The 20,826-nt window shown below is 32.9% G+C and overlaps 1 protein-coding gene across 8 annotated transcripts in view; it reads right to left on the bottom strand.

The window, feature by feature from the left end:
• Nucleotides 1-20,826, bottom strand: part of LOC125050784 (RNA pseudouridylate synthase domain-containing protein 2-like) — a 245,885-nt gene that overhangs the window by 29,754 nt on the left and 195,305 nt on the right. For 3 of the 8 annotated variants that reach the window (XM_047650790.1, XM_047650789.1, XM_047650788.1), the window contains exon 2: nucleotides 19,333-19,618. The exons of the other annotated variants lie outside the window; for them this stretch is intronic. In XM_047650790.1, coding sequence (XP_047506746.1) covers nucleotides 19,333-19,509 — 177 coding nt within the window. In that variant the 5' untranslated portion in view covers nucleotides 19,510-19,618. The remainder of the gene's footprint in view (nucleotides 1-19,332; nucleotides 19,619-20,826) is intronic. 8 annotated transcript variants of the gene reach the window in all.

A 20,826-nucleotide genomic window follows, 5' to 3' on the forward strand; every position in this document is an offset into this window, starting at 1 on the left:
CAATTCCTAAGATTAAACTGTCAAGTGTTTTTGATGCGTGCGTGTGCGCAGATTGACGTTAAGCTAAAATAATTTCAATTATACGCTAACTGGTTTATTATTAGCAAGTCTAGCTAAATCAGGACGGTAACAATTATAAATCCTGTTATATATTTGAATATAGCCATAATTTTAATATAATAGGTTGGGGAAAAAGTTTCTTCGCATTTTTTAAGAAAATTCAAAACATTTTTTAATATAGTTTATTTACATTTAAGTAAAGTATGTAGGTATCATTTTGTTCGATAACTTTTTGCCATTATTTAGGTAGGGACATTATCCCATTGCTATAGAAATTTTGGGGCTTCTGATCAAAATACCGCGATAATTGGTTTTGGAAGTCCTCTCGTGATGATAACCTGACACTTCCTAAAGAATTCTAAAGAGACTGAAACAGGTAGAAATCTGAAGGTGCAAGGTCTGGACTATACGTCGGAGGCATTATCACCTCCCAGCCAAGCTCTCTTAGTTTTTGCTGAGTGGCCAAAGATGTTTGAGGTCTAGCGTTATCATGATGAAAAACCACACCCCTTCTGGTGATTAATACCGGCCGCTTTCTCTCAACTTCTTGCTTTAATCTCATCAGTTGTTAGCAGTAGAGTTCAGAATCGATGGTCCTGCCTAGTGGTAACAGCTCATAATGAATAATGCCCTTCCAATCCCACCACACACACAGCATCACCTTGTTGCGAGTTATCCCGGGTTTCGCCACAGTCTGTGAAGCCTGACCGGCCTTTGACCACGACCTTTTTCGCACGTTCTTGTCGTACGTGATCCACTTTTCATCATCAGTTATCAGCTTCTTCAAAAATGGTTCGGTTTCATTAAGTCGTAATAAAGAATCAAAAATGAGTACACAGTTCATTAGGTTTCTTACAGTGAGCTCGTGAGGTACCCAAGTATTGAGCTTTTTTGTGTACCCAGTTTTTTTCAAATGCGCCAAAACTGTTTTGTGGTCAATTCCCCGTTCTTCAGCTACGTCGTAACTACTGATATGCCGATCTTGCTCCACTTTTTCAAAAATTGCATCCATTTTATCTGTCATAGGGCGACCAGAGCGACTTGGATCTTTGACATCAAAATTTCCGGATTGAAAACGCTTAAACCAAATTTGTGCTACTCTCACAGACACTGCACTAGGTCCATAAACATTGCAAAAAAATTTCGCGGCTTGTGTTGCATTTTGACCTTTTTTGTAGTAAAAGTTTAAAATGTATCGAATTTCTTCATTCGATTCACTCATCTTGACGGTACGAAAAATAAATAAAAAACAGTCATTATCCTAATTTGATTTTGGAATTATCTTCTTTAAAATCTCAACTTTCCTTGATAAAAAAACCAGCCAGATACATATAGTATAGCCAAAGAGATTTTATTACAAGTTCATACATACTATAATGCGAAAAGACTTTTTCCCCAACCTAATATATATACTTGTACGTGTTGTCAAATAATATTAATAACATAAACATAATATACTAAATTTCTAATAACCTGGCCTTTTGGCCTCAAAATAGACGGGCAATATGGCGCATATATCTTTCTTCTCCGATTAAAAGTGGTTAGGATATATATTGAAGCTATTAAAAAAGGATACTAACTTATTCCCGCTAATAATAAACCCACTGGTCAGGATCCGTGGGAACGTTGAGTATGCAAATATATTAAATAAAATAAACAGTAAGTACATAAGATATAAGTAATTGTTCTTGCTAAGGATAATGTGAATACTTGTTTTTCTTTGAGTCTTGTTTAACTCGTTTATAAAAACTATTCAAAATTGATAATTCGTGTTTCCTTGTCCTCATGCGATTATATTTATAAACTTAATTTTTAAGTAAATACAATTGCACGCTCTAAATACTTCTGTGTTTTAAAAATTATATTGATTTATTTTCATTATATATTTTTTTTGACAGAACAGGGAGCATACGGGTAGGACGTTCACCTGTTGTTAAGTGATAATAGCCCATGAACAATCTCAAACCCAAAGGGCTCGCGAGTGCGTTGCCGGCCTTTTAAGAATTGGTACGCTCTTTTCTTGAAGGAGTCGAATTTCATAAATTAATAATTTCCATAAATATCTATTATCCGCTAATTTAGACAATACATTCAGGAAAAAATTGTTTACTTAATTAAAGTTTTAATTTTTTTCTCGTTGGCTGTCTAAAATAAATAATGATTTCTATAACGCAAAAACTACTACACACACGACTCAGTTCCAAGTTCAAATAAAATAATAAATGTAATACAAATACGCGCAGGTGCAAGAATATATCCGAGTATCAGCCATAAAACCCAACGAAGAAACATTTATGTATGTTGCGACCTTAATTTATGTGACTTGTTTCTTTATTTAACTATACGTTATAGGGATTTTAAAATAGCTTACATATTTAGTCACCATTGACGTGTTTTCAAGTTCAAGCCAAGTTGTAAATAATTATATAATGTATGATTTACTTAAATTATCTTTTGAGGTAAATACAAAAGGAGGTCTAGAATTCGTGACGTAGATGTTTGTATTTGGTAAATAGGATAAGAAATATACATCCATACTAGAAGAGTACGAATACATAGATTCAAATAAGATATCATTAACTTTAAAAATCTCATTGTTAGCAATTTCTTTTCTGGGTCAGAAGCTCAACTCTTTGTTACAGAAAAACAAAAAATATCAACTAAGTTAAGTTAAGGGAACAAAATGATAAAATTAATGTTTAGAACATATATAGTCAAAAGTACTCTTCTGATAAAATATTTTGAGCAACGGAATTAATATCCTGAATATGAAGTGTTGTGTATGTATGATCAAGTTTATTATTACTAAAATTGATAAACATTATGAAACATACGGTTGTTTAATGTAAATTTTACAAAATCATATTCATATATATAGTGATATACAACAAAGACAAGACATTCATGAAACTAAATATATTATGTTTGAGTACTATCTCATATGGGCTCTATTATAAACTTAAACAAGAGAATGAAGTTCAAAGTTAATAAGTGTCTCGCCAATTTGCGTTAAAACGTCGGTCCAATGTTAAACAAAAGGCGATAACTCACAAAAAGCGAAACCAAGAAAACGTATGGTATTAAGAAAAAATTAAAACAATAACTTGTGTTTATGGTCTCCGTCTGTATTTCTGTGAACCGCTATTGTGTGGTCTTATAGAATAATCTATGTTGATATAGTAATATCGTAGATACGGGTGAGGTATTTCTTGTTAGTTATGTTTACGTCACGCGCGTAATGATTTGTCGTGACCTTTAAAGATGAGATAATATTATACGTAATTTTCTATAGCCAAGAAATCTATAGTAAAGTAAGCATGAAAATTATTTATATTGATTCTACTAAGCAGAAATTCAAAATAAAGTATTTGGGAAGTTGCGTGAAAACCCTAATCATTTAGTTCGTTATATCATAAATATGATATTAATAAACTCGAATTCTATAAACGAGATAAACACCAAAAGAGAATTCCTTTTCGCGAATAAATCCCGAGCCTAAACAAACAAAGTTAACATGAACGCAATACGCGTCCCAGATTTAAAACCTGTACAAAAAATGCGAATACCTTCGACAAAACGTAAAATGCGATCGCTAACGAAGAGCGCCGAAAAAAGGGCAACAATGCTAAACTGTGACGGTGACGCGAATGAAAATAAGTCTGAAATGCCCGACTCAAAGAAGCCGGGACGATTCTCGGAAATCGCATGGTTTGGGAGGCTTGACGTCGGTCCTGATTAAGCAACAAAACCGTTTGATAGGATTCTAATTTTGACCCACATGCAAATTACGGAACACGAAATTTCGGGCCGTTTAGAAGTGTTAATTCGCTACATTTTGATTTGAAAAAGAATAACTTTACATTGTGATTATTTAAGGTTCCCATGAATCGCTAATAAACTATATATGAGAACCAGACACACCTCTATTAAAGATTTAAGGTCAGTAACGAATGCTTCATATCTTCATTTGTTTTAATTGAAAAAATTGTTTAATATTTACATCACGTAAAACTTCACTTTCAATAGGTTTTTTGTTCTTGGTACCTTTACAATGCGTCATAACACTTCCTTAATTATTGACTCGTAGGTACTTGTAAACATTAGGCGCGTGTTAATAATGACCCTGTCAACATACAAACTTCCTGTATTACTCTACGTGTCTAAATTATCGAGTTATTGAGAATTTTGGAAACGAATTCTAAAAAATATAGTTAAACACATCTCCAAAGTGAATTTCATATTGTTTTATGTCTATTACATAGATTGGTAAAAGAATAAATTGGTCGAAACTATTAACCGTGAATCGAATTTGAATTTCACTTTCAGTTATCAAATCTAAACATTTTAAGCGCAGGCATTTATTGCTACTTTTTATTAACAGTTCTTAATTCAAAGATCTTCCAAAACGGATTCTTGACATCGATTTCTATTACGCAAGAAAACACAACCTTAATTTGTTTGCACCTTAGCCGAAATACCATCACGAGTCGTCCACATTCCGATGTGGTAAAAAGGTAATCGTTCAAAACAAGAAACGATTAATTGCTCCGAGACAAATTAATCGAATTGTATAGGAAACGCCGACGCAATCATAACATGATATTATCAACGTAGGACTTCACTGTTATTGGAACGGACTTTTGAGAAGATATTGAATATTAATGCCATTTTTTACCATTTTAAATTTCAAGAAGAATCCCGAATTCATTTTCTCTGAGACCATTTAAACTTTATTCTTTTTCGGCGTTTCGGATTCCTTTGTCTTACCATTTAGAGAATTAGCCAATTACTTTCGACCGAAGCGGGTAATTAACGAAGCGGTATTTTCCTGTAATTGCTATAATAAGGTTTTAATTATACGTATCACGTAACAGACGGACGGTGTCCGTTTTATTGACTATTAACTTACTCACCTTCCCGAAGATGTTTGGCTTCTTTTTTATTAACTGTCACCGTCTTATGCATTAAATTATTAAAGGCAAAATGGTTATCAAACGCGGTTACACAAAATTAAGTAAGAGTATGTATCTCCTTATTCATGGGTAGTGTTGGCCTAGTGACTTCAGCGTGCAACTCTCATCCCTGAGGTCTAGGACTGTGAACCAATGGACTTTCTTTCTATGAACGGTGATGGAAAATATCGTGAGGAAACTGATCACCTACTTGCCTATTAGATTGACAAATGATATTTAAACAGATAAAGAAATCTGAGGCCCAGACCTAAAATGGTTGTAGCGCCACTGCTTTATTTATTTACTTTTTTATCTTCTTATTCAAAAACAAATAGGAACCAAACAGCTATTGAATAATGTATATAACATCGTTAATGTTAAGTGTATAATATAATTTTTTTTTTAATTATTATTAAGTGATTTAAATACGTACCATAAAATTACACATACATATTTATATAATATATATTACCGAAAACTCTTTATAAAAATATTTAACTGTCAAAGAGATTCTACAAATATTCCATTACCAGAAATAAATCGAGTAAAAAATTAAAACCATCCCAACAAAATAATCACTTGTAAATTCAAATTCAAATATCATTTATTCACGTAGGTAACACAATGTACACTTGTGATTCGTCATTAAAGATATAAATATTAATGCTTCTAATTTTACATTTCAAACAAGTTCATCGAGTTTTTAAATCTATCAATGACAATATTAATGAAGCATTCAAGTAAAAAATTGCGCAGGAGCCTCTATTAGTGACATTTAAAGGACAACTTGTGAACGTGGAGTAATAACAGTATTTTAACGACATAAAGGTATGATGGGATACTTGTCTGTGACAAAAATAAGAGATTCACCTCGACGCTCTTTGAGAGATTGCAATGCGGTTATTATTGCTATACGGTACAAGTACTTAGTAGGAATTAAAGTATAACTGGCGTATTATTATATGCGAACATGACACTTGTTGTAAGAAGTGGGTCTTGAACTTATATTAAACGGGTTATTAAATAGCTGATGGAATAAGTTAGCTTATAAGTTTCGAAATAAGATCTGGAGTTTGAACTCTGTGTTTGACGATGTCTGACATGAATTCGAATTTATTGTATAGTGTTTTATTCTAAAAAGATCACGATACATATACTATTATCCACACTATTACAATAAATAATATAATATACCAACAGAAGCTTATCCTAATGTCTGCATTATAATATACGTTTTGATAAGAACACTTAAAAAATAGTTTCTTGAATATATAATTAAGTCAATATAAAAGTATTTCACATTTTATCAAAACCTTTTTTCTCATACTAAATCTTCAACATATAAAAAAGTGCTCGGTGCACAAACAGTTTAATACATCGTCCGCAATACATTCATTCCCGTGTCGAGTTGTCAGCGCTGCGTGAGTGCGATTGAGTCCGCAATTTTCCCCCGCAAATACGGCAAATAACGACAAATATAGGGCAACTCTAAGTAAATCGTTGACATCCGCAACACCGCGTACCATTCAAATTACTTTAGTGTTTAACCAAATTCAGGAAATTGAATGAACACATTTTAATTACAGCGTCGTTTTTAGGTCAATATAAAACATTTTCATTCACTAATGTCAATCCTCAATGACGTCAAATGACAAATCATAAGTCCCGTTTTTTGCGGCTAAGCGTTTTGCAAATAGAAAATGAAAAAAATATACAGGATAATTAAGTAAAAATATTCGTAAATAACTTGGTAACTTAATTCCTAATGAAATTCTGTTCCCAAATGTTGCGTGGGCAGCTTATCTGAAATTCAAATATCACCTTGATAAAACAATGTTTAAGTGGCTTAACGAAGATAAGGAAAATGACAATTTTTTTGTAATTTCGTCTAATTTTGTATTTAAATAATAAGGTACGAAAAAGTTATTGATTTCAATTAAACACTGTTATAAGGCTTCTGTAACAATATTATTTCAATGTTTGTTCATAGTAAAGTCTTGCTTGAATTGCCTTAGGTAATTGAATCAAATAAACATCCTTATTTTAGGTACCAGTTCGGAAATTGAGAAGTAGACAGACATATGTAACGTAGATAATGCCATAAGCCACTTAAAGGTAGCACTACAACCCTTGGTTGAGCACATTTGACTAGCGCCGTGAATATTTGGGTAAGTCCCAACATGCTAGTTTCTCCATTATACTTTCCTACCGTTTAAAAAAGTATTGATTGCGCATTTAGAATCCATTAGTGCACGACCTCATAGTTGAAATTCTCATGACGAGGCCATCAAGCTAAAAGGGCTCTAAACAAATGACCTTGAAATATAGCTAAGTTAAGCCAATAAATATATTTCGATGTCAAAAGTTTCGTCTTTATCCAAAGTGACAGCCATACAAAAAGATTTCATTAGTTCAATCCAATCTTAATAATTTAGATCCATATTCGGATCCACAAACACCCTCTATTTGTCACGGACTACTTACATTTCAATATGAAAGAGGAACGGAAATTGGTTTCCAACTGCTGAACACGTTCAATGATTTGTATCTACTGATAACGAGATGTTTCGCTATTCTCGCATCTATTTCCTTAGCACTAAGATTAAAAATATTTTTGTATCTTATTTTCGATGTATGAATTGTATGATTAGAGAATTCCTTTTTGAAACATCAAACGCTTACCGAGTCATTATTAAAAATACACACAATACAATAAATAAATCATTTTATCAATTTTAAGTTGATTGTTTTGAAAATTTAATTTCCTTATAATATACTAGCTGGCCTGGCGAACGTCGTACCGCCTAACAGACGATTCTTAATTTTTTTAAATACTTATTCTGCTATTCGGGACACCGGTCTTGCTAGTAAGATAAAAAAAAGAAAGTTGATAATACAACAAATACATTATGTCAAAAAATTAAAATTTACCTTCCCGGAACCCCTCCACTAACACTTGAACTTTATGATATGGTATTAAAGTTCAAATTGCCTTTAAATATTATTACGAATATTTTGTATGGAAATAAAGAAAAGTGTTGTTTTTAGTCTTTTTCACTCAATTTATTTAATTTTTCTCTCCGTAAGAACCATCCTCGTACTTCAAGGAATATTATAAAAAAAGAATCAGACAAATCGGTCAAGCCGTTTTCATGTTATGTCGTGACAACGGAAAACGGGTTTCATTTTTATATATATATAGATCACAAACGAGCCTACGGTACAGCCATAAAAGGCAGTTAGAGCGGGCGTACACGGACTGCTCGAGCAGTTAACGGCTGACCGACGTACACGGACCGCTCGAGCGGTCGGCGTTGACTGCTTGAGCTGTCTCTACCAACCGCTCGAGCAGTTGAATTTCTACCGCAGTCTAGTCATGCATTCAGACAGAGAGACACTAGACGCCGCGAGGCCAGAAGAGAAGGGAGGGGGAGGTCGTAGAGCTGTCGACTGCTCTAGAGCCGCCGACGGCTCGAGCAGTCAGTGTATGCCTCGCGACTGCTCGCGAGCGGTCGACAGCACGATGGAATTTCATCATGTAGTTGACGGCTTGAAGCGGTCGCGACTGCTCGAGCAGTCGTGTGTACGGCAGCGAATGAATGGCTATAGTTCACCGCGCGGTCGCAGCTTCAAGCAGTCGGTCATAACTGCTTGAAGCAGTCCGTGTACGGCTGGCCTTACCGCAGCCTGTCAAATTTAATGCCCTTTGACAGAAGACATGGACAGATTTTTTTTTTTCAAATATATAAACAATTTTATTAATTTATTCGTTTAACGTATTAAATATGAGCCTCAAACGAATATATTTATGTATACATAAAATGTAGCATCGATATATGTTACGATAATAAAAAAATCCGTTAATTTCAGGTGTAACCTTTGGTCCTATCAACCAGAATACAGGTTTATTTACTTTCTTAAATTATGATGTAATCAAAAAAATCATTATTGATAATTCCAGCAAAATACATATACCATTAATGTTATTTTAAAAATAGGATAGATGAAGGCAGGATAAGGGAAGATGACAGAGATTCCTCGACAACAAGAAAAGCTAACGCATGAGGCATCGCAACAAGTTCCGTTTTAAACTATGTGTTAATTGACAGGGTACATGTTCCCTCTTGAAATGTCCTTATTAATGGTCAATATACCTTTATTTGTAGGCAATGAAATATCTAATTCATACGAGTATAATATATCTAGATGAGCCTTGTAAATAGGGATTATAACTATTAACAATAACTGACCAAATCATAATTTGGAAAAGTAGCTAAATATGAAAATAACCTGACAAAAGAAGGCACGTGTTTAGAGACACTCAATAGCTCGTTTATAATACGTCCTAATTTATATTAAGTAATAGATGTAGAGTAATTTGAAAATAATGTTTATACACCACACAATTGAAACAAGACTACAGTATATTTTTGTATAGAAAATATCACTCGGGCTAATGAGGCACATTGCTAATCTGTTAAGATTAACGTGTATTAATAGTAACTTTATCAATTAGTACATGAACGACATTCACTATCAGTTAGACCGCCGGATGCTTTCATTTATATTAGTTTTGTATGTTTGCCTGAGTTACAGCGATTTATAAAATCCCGTGGGGATTAATAAATATGGGTCACAAGGAACGGTTTGGTGACCTTTGATGCACACCCTATTTTAATATTCATATGACCTTGGTTTCACGTTTATTTATACAGACAAATAAACCACCAACATTTAACAGGTAAATTTGAATTATCAAAAACAAGTGGGCTTGTTTAATAAACAAAAATACCAGAATGAATACGAATCATGGAGGTAGACCAAGTAAAATCACTGGCTACCCTCAAAAAATGCAAAAAAGTATCTCTGTTGAACCAATGTTCTAGAACAACACAAGGAACACAACACAACTAAAAAAAATATTTGTTTGAGTTCGAATTGGACAGATCTGTCCTGCTTATCAATAATAATGATTATTAAATTAGATCTACAAATGTAACTGTAACTACTTCACAATACAAACTATAAGACAAAGGAAAACTAGCCAATTACTACATTGTATCGTAAATACGCCATCCGCTTACAGTGGGCCAGCTCCTATAGAATGGTTTTCTTATCTATTCTTCTAGCGTCAAGATAGTGGATTGTAGGCATACGTTTTAACCAACTGAGTAATTTATACCTGCCAATATAAGATTGCACTGATAATTTTTCTGTAAGCTCATAAATATATAGAAGGTATGTAAATATCTATAAACTAAAAAATAGTTTATCTTGAGCCTGTTTTGATTATTAAGTTCACTCTTCATCTATTTATACAAAACTGTTTTACATTTAGGCGGAACACAGAATATTGGATTGAAATGTATGAAATATATTCTACATACATGTATCACTTACGCAGCAGTAACAATTCAACACTTAAACTTAACTTTTCTGAATATTAAATTTACCGAACTACAGCTAAAATCTGAACATTTCCATGTCCCAAATTTGGCCACTAACCGTCTGTAATATCATTTCATCAGCCTAATATCAATTCACACAATACGGTTCATTTTCTATACATGAATTGTAGCCACAAATTGCTTTTAAAGGTATTATTTGAGGTGCATTAATATTTGTTATTGGGCAGTCTGCCAAGAGTTCGAAGTTGGTTTGCATCAGGTGTATCTTCATAGTTATTATATATTCAAGATATTGATTATAATAAACTTATATTGAATTCTTGAATGCAGCTGGGTCCAAAGTAATTATGCGGTACTAATTTTTACACGTTACATGCATATAACAACGAAATATCCTAAATTTCCTCAGACTATCTATATATATATAAAAAGAAAATGGTGTTCGTTTGAGGCTCTTTCACGCTTAAACCACTGATCGTATCGACATGACCACCATTCGATGCGAAATTTTTCCTAGATGGTTTATGGCTATTTATTTTTTTAATTCCAACGTTCCTTCATTTTTTTATTTCTGTTTTACTTTTATGAAAATTTTTCCCGCTAATAAAAACAAAAGAGGCTTCCTAGAACCGCAAAACGTCAACATCTGTTAAAAACTCGATTTTCGAAATATTTCAATTTTCTTAGCGGGAAGTTAAAAAGAAGAATAATAAAAATATAAAAAAAAAATAATGAAACATAAAATTTATTTTAATTTGTCCAGCAAAGCGGGCGCGAAACGGCTAGTCTACGTATATGTAGGTGTCGCTAAACTCTACTGTCAATGACAATTAATTTCTCAGTCCACGCACATTAATCTTTAATTATTGTATAAGTTCCTTTTAATCGCGTTTATAGATAAACTAACTGAATTGAATTGTAAGTTGTTTAAATTTATTTACATTTTAGTTTATAAAATCATCATACATATACTAATTATTTATACGTAACTATACTGAAATTAACTCAGTGGCACGGCGAGTCAAATATTACTAAGGTTATATTCCAATATAAAAATTATGCATATATCAAAGACCAATTATAAATATTTTCCCCTATTCGAAACTTTCATTTGACAATTGCATATAATTGTAGGGGTTTTAAAATTCGACGCACACCCTCGACCAAACGCTTGCTTTGACGATTCAACGCACATCGCATGACTCGTTGGAACGATTGTAAATCGATTATTGCTCACTCGAATACTTCTTGCGCTATACTTGTTTGCGAGGCCATGGATTGATTGTTTTTGCGTCACTGGTTTTGGTTTGATGGATTTTGCGTTTCTGTACGTGTTACTGATGAAGAATCAAAAATTATTTACTTTGTATAGGAAAATTAATGTAACCTCTTCGTAATAAATATTTATAAAAATGTATAAAAATACCTACGGGATTAAAACGTTTAGTTATTACAAATTTCCAAATTATATATTATAAATATAAATATAATATAAATAAATATTTTACTTATTACTCTTATGCCTAGATCTTGATAATTAAAGATAATTAAATCTGATTTATTACAAAAAGACCACCTCGCTAATATGTAAACAAATTTGTTTAGCTTAGAATCAAATCTCTTCAAAGGCAAAAAATATTGATATAAAATGGAATGCTTCACGGAGCCAATAACACTTAAATATGATATAGATTCAATAAATTCACAACAAACACTATTCGTTAAGGAAAGTTAAAAATAAAACGTAGTAGCGTCAATAAACTCCTATCCGGTTGAACAAAAAGCTCAATTCTTATGTCAGTTAGAGAATTATCGAGCGTCGCCTTAGCAGATCTAAGAAAAAGTGAACTCGTTACTCAATCAAACGATTAATAATCTCCACACAGCACTATAGTATATTAAGAACAGTTGACTAAAGAACACAACATATAGGTCCCAAGATTATATGTCATTTTTTACAATGCAAAAGCATGTTTATGTTTTTTATGGGACAGAAGGCAAAGGAGTAGACGGAGATTTACTACTTTGAATTAGTGTTAACCTGCGCTGACCTGCATGTTCCCGGTTGATTTGCCAACCTTTGAGAGAATTGTACACACATTTAGGTAGGCTCCTAAATCGTATCGAATTGGTAAATTTATCTGCAGGCAGCTGGTTCCACAAAGAGGTGGTGCGCGGCAGAAAGTGCCTCAAAAATCGCTGTGTTGTAGGACGCTTGGCGTCGAGGTGAAAAGTATGGAATTATGCATCAGTTTACAACGTTCTAAAAATATACCACAAACTATATCTTCAAGCCAAGATAGTCTATATATTTTTTGATACAACTGGAGGCAATCGGGGATGAGACTCATCTGTACTCTATAAATTTCTGCGTTTACTTCAATAATAATATTTCTGTATCACCAGAAATCGTAAGCAGTTCATCTCAACATACAATAAAAACACAGCTATTGTTACTGAAAATTATTTGTTTAACAAAATATCCCTTCTGGGATAATCGAGACAAAAAAAATGCTTTGTATATCTCGGAATCAATAAAACCACACATTAAATAACTCAGTAACATTCCAAATGCCTACTGTTCGCAATATACTGTGATTGATATGCGTGGGGAATAAATCAGGAAATGCAGCTGCCTCATACCACATAGACGCGTAATTGAAGACATTTTCACGCCCGCTTTTCCTTAGAAAACAGAACTCAATTAAAATAAGTTAATAATTTTACAACCATTTTAATATAGTACATCTAAGACGCAATATAAAAATAATACAAAGTAATGTTAATACTGGTCGATTTCAAATAATCACTATTTGAAATTTGGCATTATTTGAAAAAAAGGTACGGAATATTAATAAGAAATAATCCCGCGAGATCGCAACTGTAACAAAAAAATTAACTTTTAGTTTTTGCCTTATCAAGTTTTTGCCAAGAAAAAACCAACCTTAAACCAGACTATAGTTCTTCATAACATAGTCACATACTAGTTATTCAAGCTTCGTGTCAATATCCTAAATTCATAGTAAAATCTGTTACAAAATTTTCTATTAAGTTTGTTGCCTATACAACACATTTCATCTTCTTATTAAAGAGTTCGAATGTTAATAAATAGAAAAAGTATTAGTTTACTGAGCAAGGTGGCCGACATAAAATGAATTACCATTAAAAGATAACACGCAATGCCTATAAATCATTATAAAAAAAAACCAATCCTACACAGTTGCAAACTTATTATGCCCGGACATGTACTGATAAATAAGCAAGCGCAAGGTGTTTGAATATTAATAGAAATACTTAAATAGCACGCTTTAAAATATTGCAAAGCTTTCTTATATTCATAAAGTAATGTTGAACGGCGACAGGAAATGGTACTTTGGAGATAAATACTTGTTAGCCCTCCAGCGAGTCTTAGAGATAAATTTTTAAAACTTCAAGCTTAGTTTAGGGTTACTACGTTGTTTGATTATAACAAAGATACTTTTAGAATCACGTTTATAATACTATAATGGGTTTCCGAATTTAAATTGAATAGTTTATGTTATAAATACTACAATTATCAAAATGATTTGAAATAATACAGATACTATACGGATCCAATAATATCCAAATTAAAATCTCAAAATAAACAATCCGCGAAAATAGAGGACACCGTGAGCCATTTCTGCCAAAACCCTCCATCTTTTAGTCGATACCAACTCCGGGGCAATAAATACAGAAAACACTTTTTCTACAGCTGTGATACTTTTTTTTCAACACCTTTTGTCTTCAGTCACCGTGACCACGCACGCTGTAAAGCACGCGAAACGTCGGAAAAATTTAAAATAATGTAAAATAATTGTAAATTTATAATAATACATAACTTCAGTCCGGTAAAAAAGTGTTTTCTTTAAATATGTAAAACTTATGTCAATAAAAGACAATACTTTTGAATATTATTAATTCAAAATTTTTCCATATTTAAAATACAAACGGTGTAATATAAACTCAGAAACTGTTTCTATATCTTAAAAAACTGGTAGAAATTATATTTCTGCCACTAATCTCGTCTTAAGCCTGACAGTTTAAGATTCCCCACCAATTAAAAGCGTACCTATGTAGTATTATAATGTGATGCAGCAACATCATTAAATAGAATTTAGATTGTTATCTTATTAATGTCGTAAGAAATTGCGAGGGGTTGTTAGATGGTATTAAGTATGAACTGCACGTTCTTGTAAATAAAGCTTTTCATAATTCTCAGGACAATGTGCAAAAAAAATATTTTGTTCTATATTCTATGAAAAGTTAAGTATTAATAATAAATAACCAGAGTGAATAATTTGAAAAAAAAAATCTGTCTTAAAAATACAACAATCTCTTTATAAATCTCTGTTTGAAAACGTTAGACTTAGTATATCGTATTAAAAAACGAAACTTGAAATGATGGAAACGTTTTAGTATGTATATATTCTAACCGTATTGCGATCGACAGCACCCGCATTAATTTGTGAGTTAGCGAACAATTCTCAAAGGCTTCCCGGCTATTACCACGTGATTTATTACTTTAATACCACCATTTAATACCGCCATTGATCAGTTATATGTTAATATTGGATCTTGTATTGAAGAGGCTTAAAACGTCCAGACAGACTAGTATAGTTGTTAAAATCCAAACCTATAGACATATTTTTGCGCCTTATTCATCAATATTTTTAATTTTTTTCTACTTACTTGATATTTAGGACAATTCACACCATAACTTTATTGATTGTAGCCTGTGTGTTATTCTGATTTATAAGTAAGTTTCATTACAATCCATTCAGTAGTTTTTACGTGAAAGAGTAACAAACATCCATACATACTTTCGCAAAGAATAAGTAGGATGTATAATGTATATAATAATAAATATATGGTATATTTTAAGGCAGATGCATCGACAAATTCCAATCACTATTTATTTTTAATGTGTCTTCATTTAATACTATTTGCCGTTATGTTATGTGTATATATTGTGATATACAAAGCGCCCTTTTCCACAGCCTTTAATTGCGTTTATAATAATAGCAATACCCTGCGGTTTTGTTTGTGGTGAATACATTATTGAAACCAATTAAGTAAGACCTCTATTTGCTATCACAATAGCAAATTACCGAGTTCAAGCTTATAACTAAAGGTGGTCGAAGCTATTGCTAAAAAATTTGCTAATTGGTGGGCGGGACCAATAAATTCTGATAATTGCTCGCTGTGGTTTTATTTAAATTTCGATGATATATTACACGACTATTATAGATAATTGAGATACTAAAACTGCCCATTTTTGATCTTGTCTTGTAAACAATACTTTATTTAATGAGTAGCTTTGCAACCAATTCTTTATTAATAATTTATTTTATAAATTATAGCGTATATAAAATCTGATTGATATCTTTTCTTAGCAAGGATCTATGCGAGCTCCAAGGGGCCGATTTGTACAGCGCGATCTAGCCACAGATAGACATCCTGAAGCAAACCTCAAAAATATATATTATTAATAAATCTTTATGCCATATATGACACATGTTACGAAGACAAAATGGTTAAAGAATTTGTACCAAATCCCGTAACCCCTGCTCTCGCGATACAGATATTTGCTTCTGTTTGCAATTTCTACACAATATTATTATTACCCTACGTAAAGATGAATAGCAAACATAAACTGACAAGTAAATTAGCTCACAGCCGGGGGGTTCGAACACGCGGCCTTTTGGTCGAGAGGCCCACGCTTTACTACTGCGCCAACAGAATAGAGAATCAAGAACCATTTAACGAGCAGCGCAACAGTTTAGTAATTTGTCAGAGAGTTTATCTCGACAGCAGCCTATTCGGGACTAATTTAGGTCTAGTTTAATCTGGATCTCGATAACTCACATCCGAGATCTTGATAACGATTGAGTGTCCGTAATACGTTTCTAATACTCGTTTGTGGCGTATTTATATAAATGTGAGAAATTATATAAGTATGGAGGTATAGGTTTTTTTAATTTATAATAAATAAGAGAGTATTTAAAAGCAGGCGATGTAATTATTTAAAAAATGATGTAAATCTCTCTCTCAGTATATATTTATTTCAATACATTAATCAAGATTACAGCCTGACAAAACAAAATTTGTATAAAATAATACAAATATATATTTGGGCGTTAATTAAAATATATCCTAAATAAATCAACTATTCTGTTTCAACCTCCCACAGGATACGTAATCAATAAACAGAAGGTAAAAATAATCAATAGCTAAACAAGGAAAACCTGTCCCATTTAAAAACATGTTGCCAGCAAAAACTAATCTGCCGTCTTAGAAGACAAACAAAGATAATCCGATCACTAGATGGCGTCTATTAAACGCACAACAGCTCGTTGGAAATTGGTCTATCTTATTAGCTTAAAGCGTATAGTTGCTGAATACTAAAAAATACAGTAATAAATATTTAAAGCACACACGGATTGCGTTAGATAAAGTATGAAAAAGCTGAGAAAATTTTCAGTCGCGACGCATAACTCTAATTCCAGTGCTAAATTGTAGTAAAAATTCTCTATATTCAAATATGAGACGACATTAAGATATATTAATAATAACAAAAACATGATGATTTATGATGACGATAACAGATTAAAGTCACCCGTTAAATTGTCTCTAATGATTGACTAGTAATAATTCAACTCAGTTCTAAGGAATTCAGCAACGATTCATATGATTAGCCCGAAACACTTTTTAAGCTTTTAATTGGATACATGCGAACCTATACATGGCTTACGTAACCATTAACTCTTAATAAACGTCTCTGAACACCACAGTAGATAAACATTTAAATCTTAATGAGAAATCGTCTATGACTTGCACCACAGAAGCAAAAACCAATTGTTGCGGAGCTTACGTATAAGCTTTTTATTAAACGTGAGCAAAAATCGCCGCACATAAAGCTAACAACCTACTTTACTAGGATTCTCGGTATACAATATTACGCACTTCATGCAGAGCTTTTAAGGGAGCTTTCGCACACAAATGTGTTTTGTTATTGATGTGTGTTTGTTATGCAAATTAAACAGGTTTTCGTCAAAATAAAAACTTCTGAAGGCTATAGTTATATAGTGTATAATTTAACGCATAATTTAATATAATGTTATCGTTGACGTTATTTAATCGCTACTGTGAGAACACTTTAATAAACAAACAATAAAGTGTAATAAAATTTTATAGACGATGTGACAATAAAACAAAAAACAATAATATAGTTAAAATGTCATGAGAAAAGTTTTATAAGTGATAATTTATGTAAATAATACTTTTGTATTCAAAAAGTTTCAAACACGAATAATGCTTTAAAACGTCCATAACAATTAGGTCATAGTCGCCAATCTCTATTGAAACATTCCATCTATTCCATCTACACGGTAGATATAATGTACAAGTGTATGTATATGCAGGCAACGGAGCAATAACTCTTATAGGCCGTAGTGAGTCTTCAATAATAGTTTAGAAACATTAAAACTGTCATCATCTGATTACTGATCAACTAATCTCTGATAAACTCAAGGGCATATATAAATTATCCTATTTACTAGTAAATCCACACTCCAGTAGCACTCCTCTACTGCTTCATTTAAGAATAAGTTAAAACTCTTAATGTCTTAAGCCTTGTATCTTCCTTGGTTTTTTTCATATATCTGCTAGTTTAGTGTTAAATTTTGTGCTGTCATGTTTTGTCTTGTTTTACTTTGTATTGTATTTTTTATCAGTGAAACTTTTTTTGTGGATATGTCCAATGTGTATATTTATTCTATGTTTTACATTTATTTTAATTTTACTGTATAGAGACGTATCTGTTTAGTTTCCTTAATAAATAAATAGCAAATCATATCCCAGTTACTCTGCGAAGTAATATTATTTAATGAAATACTATAAAGAGATAAAAACTTTTAGGTCAAGCTGAATAGAGGGATGTACGCATGAACTACAAATTACAACATAATGCAATCTGAAATAAAATCTTCACACTTGTATCTTCACTAGAGAAAAATCCATTGTTTAAGTAATGACAAATTTAATGTATCTGTAAAATTGCTTGTAGGACTAGGCTTTGTGGAATGCTCGCTCGAACGTAGATTTAAAAAAAAAATAGCCAGCCTATCAGGAATATTTTGACACAGAGATAAAATTTAATTTAGTGTTTTATTCGTTAGACTTTTAAATAAATTACAAATAATTCCAACATTCATACAAAGTTTAACCAGTGTCATAAATACTATAAAAATATTTTAAGCACTGCCGCTACAACCTTTTTCGGTCTGGGCCTTAGACTTTTGTATCTGTTTCATGATCATTTAGTCAATCTAATAGACAAGTAGGTGATCAGCCTCCTGTGCCTGACGCACACCGTCGACTTTTTTGGTCTAAAACAAGCCGGTTTCCTCACGATATTTTCCTTCACCGTTCGAGCAAATGTTAAATGCGCACATAGATATAAATTCCATTCGTACACTGCCGGGGATCGAACCTACGACCTCAAGGATGAGAATCGCACGATGAAACCCCAACTCTGCTCTCAAAATAATTTAATATACAAATATCAGTCCCTTTTCAATTTTTTATTTACTCGCCCAAGGGAAAAATTCCTCATTGTGATATTAACTTGACAATTTGCCAATATCGGTAACGTGTCAATATTAATATCGAAGTATTTTATAGTGCTTCCAATTGTTTGACCTGGTGGCAGTTGCGGCAGCTAACATATTTAATAATACATCAATTGATATTCTGATAAAATTCCACGTTAACATTACTTCATAAATAAAATAATAACAATTTACAAGTAAAATATCAGCATTACACAAATAATAAAAAAATACCAGGCATAGGAAATATTAAAAAAATTTTTTAAACCAACTCTTGCTTACCTTTCTGCCAGACTGCGTATGCGGCAGAGGCGCTATAAGGCGCAAAGGCGGAGGCGCCTGAGGCATGGCGGCCAGCAACGGTGGCACAAGTGGCATTACGCCGCCCATGGGCAACGCCACTGCAAACTTCTGCACACCCATAGTCCACGGGACGAACCAGCCGCCCCCCGCCTGCATGGCGCCCCCACCGGCCCCGTACCACGCCAGCTCGGTAGCTGTTACCTCATCCACGATCACACAAACACTTGGTACGGGGACATTTACGTTTCACCGTTTTCACATATACCTGAGGACAAACATGTGATTGTTAATAAAATAATTTATGTACAGGATTTAGATCTTACGAAATTTTGTTTTTTTTATCCACAGCGACACATAATAGTTATGGTTACATCAAGATATTTACACACAAGTAAACATTTCTCAAAGATTACAAAATCGACTACTTTCTCAATAAGCACGCACTGTAGCATCCGATATTATTAATTAATTATAATGTCAGTGTTCAATTTCGTTTGACCGAACGACCGTACTACACGTGTCTAACAGAATCGCTTTGATCTATTAAAGTTAATGATCGCGGGTTTACGAGCGAACCGCGTCTCGACTATTCATTTGGCAAAATGTATTGACGCTTCTATCTTTGTCACCTTGTCAGCCACAAGGGAACAGCGCCAGAAACTTGTATAAGTAGATTTTAAAATAATAGTATATGGTTAAGATTAACTGATAGTAAAATCTTAAAACAGCAGAGTTTTGTGTTTGTTTTACCTTTTAATCAAATCAATTATTATTTTGCCAAGGGACTTAAACATATAGAATTATTATTTCAATAGTAAGCCTTTATTAGTGAGGCTAATAAACTTTAGCCCTAGGGGTTCTACCCCACTCGCGCGGAACCAATCGAATATGGCGACAAACAATGTTTCTATTGTAAAAAATAGGTTATAATATTTTTTTTTCACACCAATTGACCGAGTCCCATGCTAAGCTGGTGAAGCTTGTGTTATGGGTGCTAGGCAACGGATATACATACATAGATAGATAGACATATAAATACCTATTTAAACACCCAAGACCTAAGCACAACACCAAATGCTCATCACATCGATGTTTGTCTCAGCCGGTGATCGAACCCGGGACTCATGGATTCGCAGTCAGGGGTACTAACCACTAGATCAATGAGCCGTCAACTTACATAGATTCAAAATTTATAAACAAATTATAGAACAATGACTAATGAATGATTTCTCTAATGCCTTAAAATAAAATTTGTATTAAGTAATCCCAGCATAAATAAAATACGACTTATACATCCACATCCTTTCAGCTAGAAACCAATTTTTCAGCAAAAACACTAACTATATCTGATCGCAAATTGCCATAGACAGTGACCTCGGCCTGACGCTGACATGTTTCGAAATAAACGAGGGTAGAATTGCGAAGAAATAAGTTTCGTGGGAAATCTTTCATTTTATTTGGATAAGCGACAGT

Source organism: Pieris napi, chromosome 7 (assembly GCF_905475465.1).
Source record: "Pieris napi chromosome 7, ilPieNapi1.2, whole genome shotgun sequence".
Classification (NCBI taxonomy): domain Eukaryota; kingdom Metazoa; phylum Arthropoda; class Insecta; order Lepidoptera; family Pieridae; genus Pieris; species Pieris napi.